This window comes from Nyctereutes procyonoides, unplaced genomic scaffold (assembly GCF_905146905.1).
Source record: "Nyctereutes procyonoides isolate TBG_1078 unplaced genomic scaffold, NYPRO_anot_genome, whole genome shotgun sequence".
Lineage (NCBI taxonomy): Eukaryota > Metazoa > Chordata > Mammalia > Carnivora > Canidae > Nyctereutes > Nyctereutes procyonoides.
The window spans coordinates 29,547,250-29,562,157 of record NW_026575160.1 but is presented as its reverse complement, the minus strand read 5'-3'; the positions used below and the strand labels follow the sequence as shown (position 1 = coordinate 29,562,157).

Below are 14,908 nucleotides of genomic sequence, written 5' to 3'. Positions count from 1 at the left end.
AAGAACTCTCCATCTGACCTGTGACTCTCCCAGCTTTCTCTCAGTAGGTGGGGACACCACCCATCTATTTGAGTGAGCCAAAAATCTAAGAGTTGCCTTTGCTGGTTTCCTTCCCTCCATAACCACAGACAGTTCATCGGCACGTTTCATTCATTTTTATCTTCAAAATGCGTCTCTAATCTGTTCACTTATCTCTGCCTCGACTGCCCCATCCTGCTTCAAGCCCCCCAGGATCCCCTGCCAAATGTTATTAAATAGCCGCTTTGCTTTCTTCTCGGGCTTTGCTACAATCAGTGGTCACTCAGCAGCTCAACTGGTCTTTAAAAAGCCCCTCTGACACCCTTCCGTAGCTTTCCACTGCTGTTAGAATAGATCCCTAACTCGTGGTCGCTCACATCTTCACACGACAACCGTGTGGGTCTGTTTCCTGAGCTTCAACGGGCCCTTTCTTGCCTCCAGAAACAGCCTTTGCACTTGCTGTTCTCACTGCCTCTGGGGCTGCTGGCTCATCCTCCCCAGCCTCAGCTCACATTTTGCTTTCTTAGGCCTCTTCTGCTTCCCCTATGCCAAATAGCCGTTCCAGGCCTTACCTTTTCTGCAGTTCTCTCCATTCACAGCACTTCTAACAATTTGAAAATAAGGTTTGTGTATTTACCTATACACCCATCCATTATCCATCCATCTTTTCTTCCTTCCTTCCTTCCTTCCTTCCTTCCTTCCTTCCTTCCTCCCTCCCTCCCTCCCTCCCTCCAGTCTTCTTTTTCTCTCTCTTTCCTTCTCCCTGCTTTGGAATAAACCCCCATGGCGGCAAATAGTCCTGTGTAGTATATTCCCTGCTGTGTTTTTCCTTCCTTAGAACACTGCCTATCATGTCAAAGACTCTCAAAAATATTTTAAAATTTAATAAATGAAAATCCAAAATTTCCCCCTGGCAAATGCTGAGTAGTGGCAGAGCAGGGATGGGAACCTAGCCTTTTCTTACTTCAAAATCGTATTCTTTCATTATAAGACCTTACCAGTCGATCAGGACTGAGCTTTTCTCTGCTATACAAGAAAGGGCTGTGTGAGCTAAGTAAATTGAAGAATTATAGTCACGATTTGGTGAATTTGTGCTCCCTCTAAATGATTTTAGCTGAACCCCACAGAGGCTTTAATCATGAATTTTTATTTGAATTATTTAAATAATTGTTCCAACTCTCACTTTTCTTTGCTATGATTTGTTATTCTTTCTATGCATGAAAAACCATTTCCTTTTAAAAATAATGTTGTCCATACCCTTATGAACTAGTTAATTTTCTTTCCAACATTTTCTTTTGGGGCATGTAGATATGACCTAATAGTAACTGTAATAATGCTGTTGTTTCAGAGGGTAGAGACCTTTTTTCTTATAAAAAAATTGAATGTGAGAAAAAAAAAAAGCCCACTTCATACAGTGTGAGAATGCCTGTTTTTCTTGGTAATTTTTCATTTCCTTAGCAAGACTATTTTCTTCTGCTTTCCATTGTCAGCAGACGAAAAAGATACAATTAAATCAAGGAAACCTGGCAGGGCCGATTTTGGAAAATAAAATGAATTCAGTTTCTGATTTAAACAAAGAGTAATTTATTATGTTGGAAAAACACTGCCCTGATGAGATTCAACTCCACTTGTTTCATGTTAGCTCAGGACACCACTTCAGGTCTGCATTTTTGTTTATCTTTGAGAAGGGGCAGTGATTTCAGCCCCAAACTTTGAACTCCAAAGAGGACGTGGAGTTGTTTAAGGGTCAGCTAGCAATGAGCACCCAGAAGCCCCTCGCTGAGGCCCAGGGGCAGATTTGTGGCCCCCTCCAGTCCTGAGCCCACTGATGCTAAGGACAGGTCTCTGTAAACAGCTCCAGCAGTTATGCTGGAGCAAGGGAAGTGCTGGGGTTGGTTAGAGGACATTTTATCCATCCGATGAATTCTAAGGAGATTTTTTGAAATTAAAAAGAATATTTTGATGAATCTAATGATCATAATGATACCTATATTTGTATAAAACCATATTATATTTTTTAATATTTATAGCCAGCACAGTGAGTATAATCATCCTCATACTTTATAGGGAAGAATCGTGACACCGAGGGTCACACATGTGGTAAAGTGGACCGACTGTTCCTGACACCCAGGCTGGTACTATGAAGAAGGATAAAGAAAACTGGCATCTGTTTTCATGACTTTTACCTTCACATATTTCTGGATTATGCTAAACTTTGAACCTTTTTGGTGGTAATTTTATTCTAGGTTCTTCCACATTGAATCTTCCTGAGGAACAAGGCAGGGTTATAAGTAGAGGAGGATGAGGATGATGATGGTGATGATGGCGATGAGCATGATAATGATAACATTAATAGTAATAAAGCCAAGCTCTCCAGAAATAATTACTGCCACTTACTGAGAATTATGCGTGCATCGTTTCATTCAATTCTCATGCAGCGTCATGAGGAAGTCGCCAACTCATATTTCCATGTTCTCGATGTGGAAACTGAGGCTTGGAAAGGTTGAACTTGTCCAAAATCACACTGCTGATAAGTGGTGGACATGATTGAAACCTATGGTGTCTGATCCCAGAGGCTGTCCCCTGACCTCTATGCCAGAGAGCTTTCCAGAATGAGAGTAAGACATGGGCCCATCAGGTCACCGGGCACTGAATTATGGCTGGATTAAGTCAGTAATAGGATGTCAGCTGATTCAGGTTTCCACATGTGGCTCCTTATGTAACGGACAAAATTAGGTTGGGTGTGCTCCTGCCAAAAGGACAGTTGGAGCGAAGCAAAATAACTTGCTACAGTAAACAACCCATCTCTGTGGTGTATGTTTGCCACACGTTAAGTACAGTTCCAGTCAGTTAAAAGTTGTCCGTCAGCTGAAACTCTGAAAATAATCCCTCACAGAATGCTGCATATCAGGAATGGGTGATTTATTTTTATTACCTAAGTTTAAAACCCTTTATAATTTCCAAGCTGGTTTGGTTGGAATATTGTAAAAGAGAACTAGAATTTTAGGAAAGTATTATATCTTGCTGATTTTTTTTTTTTAGTGTTTAGATTCTGCTTTGTTAAATGGAAAGAAGTAAATCTGTTCCTTTAATTTTTATTAAAAGAACATCATTTCAATCTTCTATTTAAATAAAAGTTGAAAAAATGTTTTAAGAATAACAGCTTGAAGGGGCACCAAATTATTAAGTCAGCTTGGGTGAAGGCAATGGTCCAGATGACTTGGTTTAGCCCTGTTTATGCTGCTAATGTCAAAAGGGGGTATTTTTGGTGGAAGTTCAGAGTCATCAAAGGTAGAGACATAATTTTTTGATTAGGAGATGAGGATGAATGACAGTTTGGTCAATAAAATGGAGGCTTTTGAAGAATGTCCTGAAAGTGTCTGGCTTAGTTTAGAACTTAAGGGGGAAATTTCTGGAATATACAAGAACATGTTAACATTGTTTCCCTGTAGGAAGTGAGGATGGAGGGTTTGGGAGAGTGCTCAGAGGGCATTTCCTGTCCGCTCTATCTCTTTCGGTCTAAAATTTTTTTCCATGAGGATATATACTAAAAACAAAACAAAACAGGACATAACAACATAAAGAATTGACCCAGGGAATATCTAGGTGTGGGCACAAGTTTTCAGGCTGGAAAATGACGTAATCAGATATATTATATAGTTTTGGCAGCTGGTTTTGGATCATAAGGAAGAGTCAACATGGAGAGGGCCGAATCAGTTGTTAGAATAATCTGGAATAAGATGTAATGTAACGACTCCTAAACCAAGTATAATTTGGAGACAATAGTCTAGAGCCCACTGGGAGGATCTACATCTTTCACATCACAGTATTTAAAATAAAACCACTCAAAGCAAATCATAATTTTAGGTTTGATATGCCTGCGCTATAGGGGGTTACATTTTCATTAACAGGTTAATTCTCTGTCAGTTAAACAATCTATCAGTAAACATATCCCCAGAGTAAAAGTGGGAGACAGATGTATGGAAGAAAAAATTATAAAGGATATGTATTTTTTCTGAATCACAAATGAATAAAAAAGTAAGAGCAGCATGTGACACATTGTGTTTAGCTTTTTTTTTTTCCCTGTGAATCAACCAGGCTTGATGATGGCAGCCTTGTGTTTTTACTACTGTCATTTTAAGCATTCGTTTACTAAACAAGCAGCATTTCATTAAGCAAGACCAATTCCTGAGAGCATTACCTTAGCCCATTAGCTGCCAGACAGTCATTAATTCCTGTGATGTGTTCTGGGATGAGATCATTAGTATCATCATTATTAGTTTTACCAATTAAGTTCATTTTCAGAAAAAAAATATCTATGTAGTTTTAACACTGGATGTTTTCCTTCTGAAATATGTTTTTCCAGTATCTCTGTGATAGCGACTTCTTGCTTTGCCCAAGTGTGTTTTCACAGACCCCTCAGCTACCACCGAAGAGAATTTAAATTCCCTATGTTTAATTCTCTTAGTCCAAAGAAAAATTAGAAACAGCTTGCAAAAATATCCTGATAGGATATTTGGGTTTCTCTGTGATTTTCCTTTTTTGGGACTTCTGAAATAATGTCTGAAGATCATGCGTCTGACTTCAGATGTGTGTGGCAGGATTTCACAGAGACTCTGAATTTAGCATTTCTTGTTTACAAGCACCGTCGCCTCTGATAAATATGGTGGTTGTTCAGCGCAGTTCTACAGGAGCAAGGGCCCAGCTTGCCTATAATGGGAAGAACAGATGTCACCCAGAACATAGGGGCAAACGTCAAAGTGACGGCTTCAGCTGGCAGAGAGCAGTGTGTCCATTACCACCTCCAATACTTTTGGAATTAGAGACAAAAAGAAAACTTCTAGGACAACTGTGAAAATTATAAACAAGCCAGAAAGGTAAATGAAGTATGTATGGTTCTTAAAAATTCCAGACTGCCCAATAAAAGTAGGAAGTGATATTATAGGTCCCATGGACCATAGAGGGGAACGCAAATGGCTTGGGGAGTCAGTGAAAAACAGTTCTGACATGTTTGGATGCCAAAGATTTTTAAAGTTGATCTCTTTTGGCCTGGTAAGATTTTATGCATTTTTGTCGTTCCAACCCAGAGGTCTAAGGATTAGTGGATGTTTTTGCCAGCCTGGAGCTCATGTGGTGAAAAGAATGTACGCATGGGACAATGGAAAAGTGAATGCCTAAAGACAAAGGGCTTCTTTTCAAGAAAAGGATAAAAATTAATTATTATTGTAGTCTGGATCCAGAGCTTCAAGTGTTCAATTAATGCTGGTTTCCCTAAATTAAACATTCTGTTTATGCATCCTATATATGTCCAGTTCCATTTCGGAATTGCTTCTTTGACATCAACCAGTTTTCAGAATGCTCAACCAGGTAGGGTTTTACTGCCCAGGAGACTAGGACAGTAGCCCTATTCTAAATTAGTCCATACGGGGAATTAGCTCTTAGTAAAAAAAAAAAATTTAAAAATAATAATATAGGATTAACACCCGTTTGAATGATTGGATACAAATTTTTATATGGGACTAATTAATTAATTCATGACTTTTTCTTTTAAACCTATATTTTTTATCGTTAAGAAGGGAAACACATTGATCAGAATAGCTCAGAAGCATGCAAGGGAATAAAGGGAGAAAGCAAAAATCCTTGTTTCCAGCATTTGTTAAATATTTGCCTTAAAGCCAACAGAGCACTAGTTAGATGACAGGATAGGAAGTTCTATTAATGATGGGCTTTTCATTACCAGAGATATGCTTTTGCAATTTTCCTAGATTTCTGCTCCCGGGTCGCACGGTAAGTCAATAGTAGTTATAAACCTCTCAGCGTCGTGATCAATACCTTAGGCTGACGTAATCTAGGCCTCGGGTGTAATTTACTACAAAGGACAGTTTGGACGAGCCTCTGTTTTATTACCTTCACTTCGCCAACTGAAATATTTCACTGGTTTATGGCCGAACTTATTTCCAATTTTTGATAGATAGGGACTCGAGATAGCCTTGAAGAAAAATGTCAAGTATGAAAAGGAAAAACGCTTTATGGAATCCAAAGCAGTAAGCATTTCTTACTTTGGAGCATAGTACCTGCGTGCCTATCTCCTGCAGTTGTCTCAACTGTGTGGTTACCTGTGTATGTCTAGTCATCCGGAGGGACTGCAATATTAACGTAGCATTCCTTATCTTCCAAACACACATCATGTAACTAAAACAATACTGTACTTAGCCCACTTTTCCCTGGATCTGAATAATCATTAACCATCCATTCGAGGAAAACAAAGAACAGTAATAAGCTCTAGACGTTGAATACTGAGAATTGTGACTCCTGTCATTGTGCTTTTGTGCAACTTTCCTGTAATTTAGACAGATTGGTTTCTTTCCCCCAGGTCTGTTGCATATTCTAGGTCCAAAGACTAAACAAGAAGAAAGGAAATTAGTCATTAGAGAAGTGATTATAGAAACAGTAGGGAATTTAAGGAAAGAAGAAGAGGGGGAGGTATGCTTCAGGTGTCCAGCACTAGAAGGAAAGGTGCCACCCTTCTGTCACTGTCCTGTCACCCTTCTCATCACCCTGCCCTCCTCGACACACACACACCACACTGCCACCTCAGTACTCAAGGATAAGATGAAATCGCAGTTCTGTGTTTACCGTATAAAGCAGGTAGGAGGTGAATGAGGTAAGGATTTGGATTTAAACATCTATAAGGTCCCTTTCAGGCTTAATTTCCTCCTTCAATCAAGTTACCTTTACATGGGCTCTATTGTCCATGATTGAAGATAATAATATCACAGTTAATGAGCAACTATGGTGTACTAGGTACCTTTCCATGCTATTGTTTTTAGTCCTCAAACAACTTTGTGAAGTAAGTGGGGTTAGTCTATTTGAGAGAGGCTCAATGTTTTGCCCAAGGTAGGTCAGGGTTTGATCTATTTGCCTAGCAGGACTTCCAACTTTGGAATGTTTAATCTGTGATTTCATGTGATATTACAAAGCTATAGTAATCAAAACAGTATGGTATTGGATAAAAACAGACACACCAATCAATGGAACAGAATAAAGGGCTCAGAAATAAACCCATGCATATGGTCAATTAATTTACAACACAGCCAATAATATGTAATGAGAAAAGGACAGTTTTTTCAATAAATGGTGTTGAGAAAACTGAACAGCCACATGTAAGAAAAGGAAACTGACTACCATCGTACACCATACACAAATTCAACGCAAAATGACTTGACGACTTGGACATAAGATCTAAAGTCATAACACCCCTAAAAGAAAACATAGGGAGTAAACTCTTGGCAATGGTTTTTTGAGTCTGATGCCAAAAGCAATGGTAACAAAAGCAAAAATAAACAAGTGGGCCTCCATTAAACTAGAAAGTTTCTGCACAGGGGCGCCCGGGCGACTAGTAAGCTGGGCATCTGCCTCTTGATTTTGGCTCAGATCATGATCTCATCATCTTGAGACTGAGCCCCGTGTTGGGCTCTGTGCTGAGCATGGAGCCTGTTTGGGATCCTCTCTCTCTCTCCCCCTCTGCCCCTCTCCTGCTTGCGCACGCGCGCACACACACACACACACACACACTCACACTCACACATACTCTCTCTTTCAATAAACAAAAAACTTCTGCACAGCAAAGGAAACCATCAACAAAATAAAAAACAAGAACACCAAGAGTAGATTCATGGTAGCTAGGGGTGGGGGATGGGATTGGGAGAAGTGGGGGAAGGGGGTCCAAAGATACAATCTTCCACTTATAAACTGTGAGGTCTCTTCAAGATAGTTTACAGATCTAAGAAATGCTTGGTTATAATATGCACTAGTTGTATAATTTTATTTGTCTCTTCCATTAAATTCCTTGGGGTGGGAGGGACCGTATTCTTAAATCTCCATTACCTAGTATATGTGCTTGACATTTGTAGCTGCTCAATAAATATGAGTTGAATGAAATGAAATACTAATCAATTTCTTTTATATAATGCTAACTTGTTTCTTGAACCAGGTTGGGTAGATTAATAATGTAGGATGTCTGTCAACATTTGATGTATATTCCTTCCTCGTATTTCTTTAAGGATGCAATTTGCTATGTAGGTCAGGAAGGGCAAAAATGGAAGGTGCTTGCAGTGTAAAATGAAAAATCCTAATTAAAATAATAACTTAAAAATTCAGAGCATTCGAGACACCTGGGTGGCTCAGTCAGTTGGGTGTCTGACTCTTGATTTCAGCCCAGATCTTGATCTCAGGGTTATGAATTCAAGCCTTGCATTGGACTCCACCCTGGGTATAGAGCCTGCTTAAAAAAAAAATTCAGAGCATCAAGCAAAATTTTGCAAAAGAGGATCCTTTTATCCCTGCCCACGTCATTGTTTACCAAATATCATGCAAGCTACATAGGTAATAACTGTATCTGTGGTGGTTTAAAGTGATTAAGGATAGGAACATCTGGTTTCAGTTCAGCAATTATTTCAGATTCTACTAAGTGCCAGACATGAGGGATATAAAGATGACAGGTTCTTGTCCTTTAGGAGTATGGAGTCTGATTGAGTTTCTTATAGAGGCGCATTTCTTGCATAGGAGGGAGTGCCACTGTGTACAAGGAATGAATGCTCTCTCATAAAGAATCAGCCCCACCATATTTTGTAAGCATCAGTTTAATTTTGGGTCTTTTTTGAAACCAGATTGCTCAAGTGCCAGCGATTTTTAGATGACTGAAATATCGCCTTTGAATCCCCTTACCATTACAAGAATATTCACGAGGTAACCTGAAGGTATGTTTTCTAGTAGCTGGGGGTTCCTGATGGGTGCGAACCTGTGTATATGGAAAGGGTGGTTTTAAGGGGCTAAGAAGGCCTCTCTCCTCCAACACCCAACTAGATACCTCTCTGCCAACTAGGTTTTCAGCTTTATTGTCATAGTGTCTTGTCCAAGGATGCACCTTGCTGGAGAAGAGCGTCATGCTAAAAGTAGGAGACAGGTGCTCTAGCAGTTGCAAGAGAAATGCGGGTAATTTGGCAACTCAGGGCAAACCACTCTTAGAAAGAAAGACAGAGACTTCTTGAGATTCAAGGATGCAAGTTCCTTTAGCTGTCCAGGAATTAACTGAGGTTCTCATATATGGATGATCTTGAATGCAGCCTGATGAAATCAATCTTAGGCTTCCTCTGTCATTATGTAAATGGAATAGGTAATCAAGCATGACTAGCAATAACCAACTCTCAGGAACAAGATGATACATTACTTTAATTGTATGATTTATCAAAACAACAACTATTAACATACAAAGTACCATTCAGCTCAACTGCGGGTATAGGCAGTGACAAGTATCTAATTCTTAGAAGAACCACTTACTCTCACAATCTGTCCAGACACATTAACCTAAGGACATGTTCATAAATAGCAAATATGATTTTCACATTGCAGCCTTCTTAAGCATATATACAGGTGTGTAGTCTTGCTGATGGGTTGTTTCCACAAGCTGTTTCTGTTCCTGATGCATTCATCCTCTTGCTAGTAGCAAGTATCTGTTTCTGCAGAGTTTTTTTGTTACCTACCATTTGCAATATTTGTGCATTAGTATCACTCTTTACTCTTCTGAAACAGTATTTAAATTGGAATATATCTCTGCAGCACAATCCTTTGTGTCTTCTGGTAAATTCCACCATTGTCAAAGAGTTTAGGTTGTAATCACTCTCTTGTAATATCGGCCCAGCTCTACTACCGAGCTTCAGTGTAACACACTCTCTTTATAGCTTGCTGTGTTAACCCTTGGCTTCAAGTCCTGGTGATGTAATGAGGGTGGGGTGTACTGGCAATCGGTACATTTCCTTATCACTATTTACAGCCATTGAGAACTATGCTTTTAATAATCCAAGTCTGACATACCTTGTCTGAAATGTTCACAGTGCAGTATTTTCGTGGTCTAACAAAAGTTTTCTTATATCATTAAAAATAAACATTTTTATAAAAATATAATACTTTAAGTGTTTACATTGACAAAAACAGAGTATCCTGTGCCACATGCACTATACAGTAGTAAGCACAAAATCCCACAGAACAAAACATTACAAAAGTCCTTCCCAGAATAACTGTTCATCCGGGTGAAATGGCTGGAACTTTCAATCACTTTTATTTCTTTGTAAAATATGTCTTGCTTCACACAAAGCATATCCTAATGAAAAACTGGACTCCCAGAAAGTTTTATTACCTCCAATTGCTTGTGGAGTGGGAAGCTGCCACCTGAGAAAGAGGCTAATATTTCCAGTCCATTGATCCTTTCTTTGCCCTACGTGAGCCATGATTGGAACGAATGAACCTTATAGTCAGATGTATCCTGCTTTAAAAACATGCTGGTTACCTTTAAAAACACCGATCACAAATCACTTGTTTTATTTTCAGAATCTTCATAAAAAAAAAATACAGACAAACCATCTAAATGTCCACAACCATTAGAACAGTATCATTCTCAGTTGATTTCTAAATGACAACTAAATATTTCATTGTGACTAAGCTATTTTATGAGAACCTTCTTAATGTCATCTATGTACAATATGTAAATATCCCTATTAATTTCATATCCTGCCATTTTGAAATGTTCACTGTGTTGCCTATCGATATTTCTCCATTAAAAGGAATGTGATACAAAAATTTAAAAGGGAATGTTTGCCTAATGGGAAAATGACAACATCAGTAACAAAAAATGTTAGTGACCATACAACACATGAAAGTTCTTTGAAACACTTTGATTCTAAATGAATGGCTTGGTACTGGGGCCATGTCTGTCCTGAAGTTTACCACTTCTGAATTTTCTGTGATCAAGAACCCTCAGAATTCATTGCCTCTGTTTCTCATATGAAACCATGGAGGATCCTGATTTTTAAAGATTTCAACCTAGAATTCAGGTTTTGGCCTGAATGTACAGGAGCATCATCACAGCTGTGTGGTTGCTGTTGGTCACTGGCCTAGGGGACAAAGCTTCTGGCTCTGTCAGCAGAGAAATTCCTTAGAATCTAGTCATTTTAAATAGCAATATAAAGTCCTATAATAGTGCAATCTTGGCAAAAGCAAAAAATATCTGGTGCCCTTTCAATGGACAGGCAGTGAAAAAAAAAATCGAACAAAGTGTAGACTGTTGTTTGGAAAGTTCTATGACGTTTCTCAGAAGGGAGCTGATGAGGTATCCATCCATCATGTGTCCGCCTCGCCATCAATGTTATCTTGTGATGACAAGAGAGAAGGGTATGGAGCAACACATTTGACATTCACATAAGTGGCGTTCACATGGACATAGTGCTCCCCAATGAAAGTAGAGAATATTGCTGATATCCTGGAGACCAGTTCAGAAAAAGATGGGCGCAGTTCAGCTCTAGGGTGCCAGCATTTTAGCATCACTTCGTATCTATTTCAAAAAGGAAGAAATGCTATGACAGACATCATGAAGGCAGGCACTTTAGAAAAAGTAAAGAATATAGGCATGACAGGAGATTTCTGTCAAAATTCCTACTTACAAGGGATCTGGGCAGTATTCGGGTTGCAGGAGCCTTCTGCCTTGCAACAAGTAAACTGTTATATCAAAGGTGTTGACGTCAGGATAAGGTGGTGCTCCTCTTGTCATCAGTTCCCAGAGGAGCACGCCAAAGGACCACTAGTCAAACAACGGAAGGGAGAATCCAGGTGAGGACTGTGACCGTATGAACATGAAAGGTGATGAGTAGGTCTTGGTAACTAAATTGAGCTTAGCATATTCGATACCATTGCTTGTTGGGGCAAACATTTCCTTAAAGGCAATTAGGAAGCTATACATTTTATGATTGCACTGGAATTGGATAAAGTTTAGATTATAAGCAAATGTAAGGTTTTTAACAGGAATGTCTGAGGTCCACATGATGATTAAGATTTCATCTACAGTTAGTACGGTACAGTTCTCAGGTTCTCATAGGATCAAAGCATTAACATGTTTCTATCTTTACCTTTGCCAATAGTTTCAGTACAATTTTATATGATTCATAAAAGAAGAAGATAAAGGAAGCTTTCCAAGATTTAAATTTGTTGGATTTCCTAATAAGTGTAAATACTCTTCAAGAAATGTAACCATAGGGATCCCTGGGTGGCTCAGCGGTTCAGCGCCTGCCTTTGGCCCAGGGTGCAATCCTGGGGTCCCAGGATCGAGTCCCGTGTCAGGCTCTTGGCATGGAGCCTGCTTCTCCCTCTGCCTGTGTCTCTGCCTCTCTCTATGTCTATCATGAATAAATAAATAAAATCTTAAAAAAAAGAAATGTAACCATAAACAAAACACCAAGAATCAAAAAGAAATGTAACCACATCTAACTGTTAATGTTAAAAGGCAAACTCTAAGTCAGTGTAAGTACAAATTCATATTAAAAATCAGAAGTGATAAAACTGCAAGTCAAGAAGGTTCTCTATTGAAAACTAATTTCAATAAAATAAATGTAATTTAAGAATGATAAGTACAAGATTAATATAAAACAGCTGTATTAGTACTTTGTTGGAATATTATAGGGACACAGAGAGGTTAAGTGACTTGCTAGAAATTCCCCCAATAAATCTGAATTCACACTGGGATAAACATTTAAGAGTTCTTGACTCTTGGGTCTTACTTGGTCTACTAAACTGCACTAAATATGCAATTTCTTGATTTAAAGCACTCTACTTGGAATACACTAGGTCATACATATTATCTCCCCCTGGACATGTGCCAAAGTGAGAGTGACACAAAGAGAGTAATTCGGCATGTGTGGATCCGCTGGCTGAGGACCCAGGAAATCAGCTCTTCCTTAGCAACACATCTAGGCCACTGATGACCAAGAAGTATAGGAGGGGAGAAAGGAGGCCCTGAGAAAAAGGAGGCTTGGAGGGAAAGGAGAACACAGACCAGACAGGCAGAGTAGGAAAATAGAACATTGAGAAGCAAGTGCAGCTTGTAGCATTCAGCCAGGAGAATAAAGCATGTCTATCTGAACACTGTGACAGCCCCACAAAAACGAGGTAGATACTGTAGTCGCTGATACAAATCTCCATTAATGGCTTTCCCTTTGCCAAGTGCAAGAACCCTTTAAGGCCATTGACTGCCTCGATTTAAATAGAGAAAACACTCTTTCCCAGGTAGGAACTAAATAACCGTTGTCCCCTGTAGCCTTTCAAAATCGAAGTTTCCAAAAACTGACAATCTTATGAGCCACTTCTGACAACTTCACTGTGTTAACCTTTAAGTTACAGAATTTGCATTAAAGTTTAAATCAATATAACAAGTATCTCCTGACACTTGGTGCACAAGTAGGTTACTGTCCAAGTTACTGGATGAGCCTAAGGTTGATTTAACAGGGTTAAGAGTATTAACTGTCAACCAACTGTCACACAGAACAGTTAGAGTAATACAGAGCAATAGTAGAAAAGAGGTACAAATGCTATGAAAAGTCAAAGAGGTAAGGTTGGGGTACTGAAAAAGGCTTCAGGAAGAAAGTGACAGTAGATTTTTTTTTAAGATTTTATTTATTTATTCATGAGTGAGAGAGTGAGAGAGAGAGAGAGAGAGAGAGAGAGGGAGAGAGGCAGAGACACACACAGGCAGAGGGAGAAGCAGGCTCCATGCAGGAAGCCTGCCATGGGACTCAATCTTAGGTCTCCAGGATCACGCCCTGGACTGAAGGCAGCGCTAAACCCCTGAGCCACCTGGGCTGCCCTAGACTTCAAGAGTGGGGAGCATTTGTTTTCTAGGTGCATAGAATGTGCAGGCAGGAAGAGCTCTGGATGGAAGGAATGGCCCTAGAGATGAGGTACTTGTGCGTTTTTTTCAACCATAAGAACACTAGGTCACTCTCCTTGATGCGTGGAGTAGATGAGAGGGATAAGCGATAGATAAGGTTGAAACAAGAGCATGCTGTAGGAGTTTTTGAGTATTGAGAGTGAGCTAAGCTGAAATGGATGGGACATGCGGTTGGGCTCCAGGAAATTGCACCTGTAAAAACACTACGCTTTAGACAAATACGGGAAGCCCATTCACATAAGAAGACCAGCCTGAGGAGTTTCTGAACAAGAACAGGTGAGGGGTGCTACTGCATCTTGGCAACATGGAACCCAATGAGACTGACTCCCAAATTAGGGTGGTAGGAAAGAGTATATATCATACAATAAGCCAGGAACAGCCATCATGTCCTTTAAAAAAAGATTATTTTAGTTAATCTTTATAAAGACCCTGTAATGTAACTGGTCTTGTAGGTGCTCTAAGGAAGAGGAAACCAAAGTTTTGAGAGGCTGGTTACTTGTCTGTGTCTGTGATTAGGTCTCCTAACCCATAGCCTCGGCTATAGGTTTATTTGGAAGCAAATTCAAAAATGGAGACAGAGTTTGATAAATTTCTGAGGAATTATAGGACTTGGGAAATGGTTGGGAATCAGAGGAGGGCTGGAGGACTCAGGACAGGAGCGGTGAGAGGGAGGCAGCTTTCAGGAAAAGCACAGGACTGCCTGCATTCCAAACTCTCTGGCATAGCTTGGGACTGACAAGATGGTGGGGGAGAGAGTGAAGGAGAATGAGGCCGACCTAGAAAAGAGAGACTAGGGGTGGGCAGGGAGTAGGAGGGAGAGAAAGAAGGAAGGAGGAGAAAGAGGAAGGGAGGGAGGAAGGGAAGAAAAAGAGGGAGAGAGAGAACGAAAAGGGGAGAGAGAAAGAGAGGGAGAGGTAGATGTTCAACGCTTATGCATTAGGAATGATGGAAAGAAGTCAGTTTTAGCTTCTAGACAGGAGAGCTCAGCCATTCGCATTTAACGGGTGCACGGACCAGCCATTCTGAGTATCTGAGCACCAGCAGTGAGCTCACCTGAAGAATCTCTACCTAACTTTATCAAAGGTGAAGATCAAAGCAGTTATTAGACATGACAGAGTA

At 39.8% G+C, this 14,908-nt stretch overlaps 1 protein-coding gene across 1 annotated transcript in view; it reads right to left on the bottom strand.

Annotated features, from left to right (window-relative positions):
- Positions 1-9,231: 9,231 nt before the first annotated feature.
- The window catches only part of MET (MET proto-oncogene, receptor tyrosine kinase), a 113,425-nt gene continuing 107,748 nt past the window's right edge, over positions 9,232-14,908 (bottom strand). Inside the window, 2 exon segments of the mRNA XM_055314562.1 lie at positions 9,232-11,404; positions 11,514-11,650. Coding sequence (XP_055170537.1) covers positions 11,194-11,404; positions 11,514-11,650 — 348 coding nt within the window. The 3' untranslated portion in view covers positions 9,232-11,193.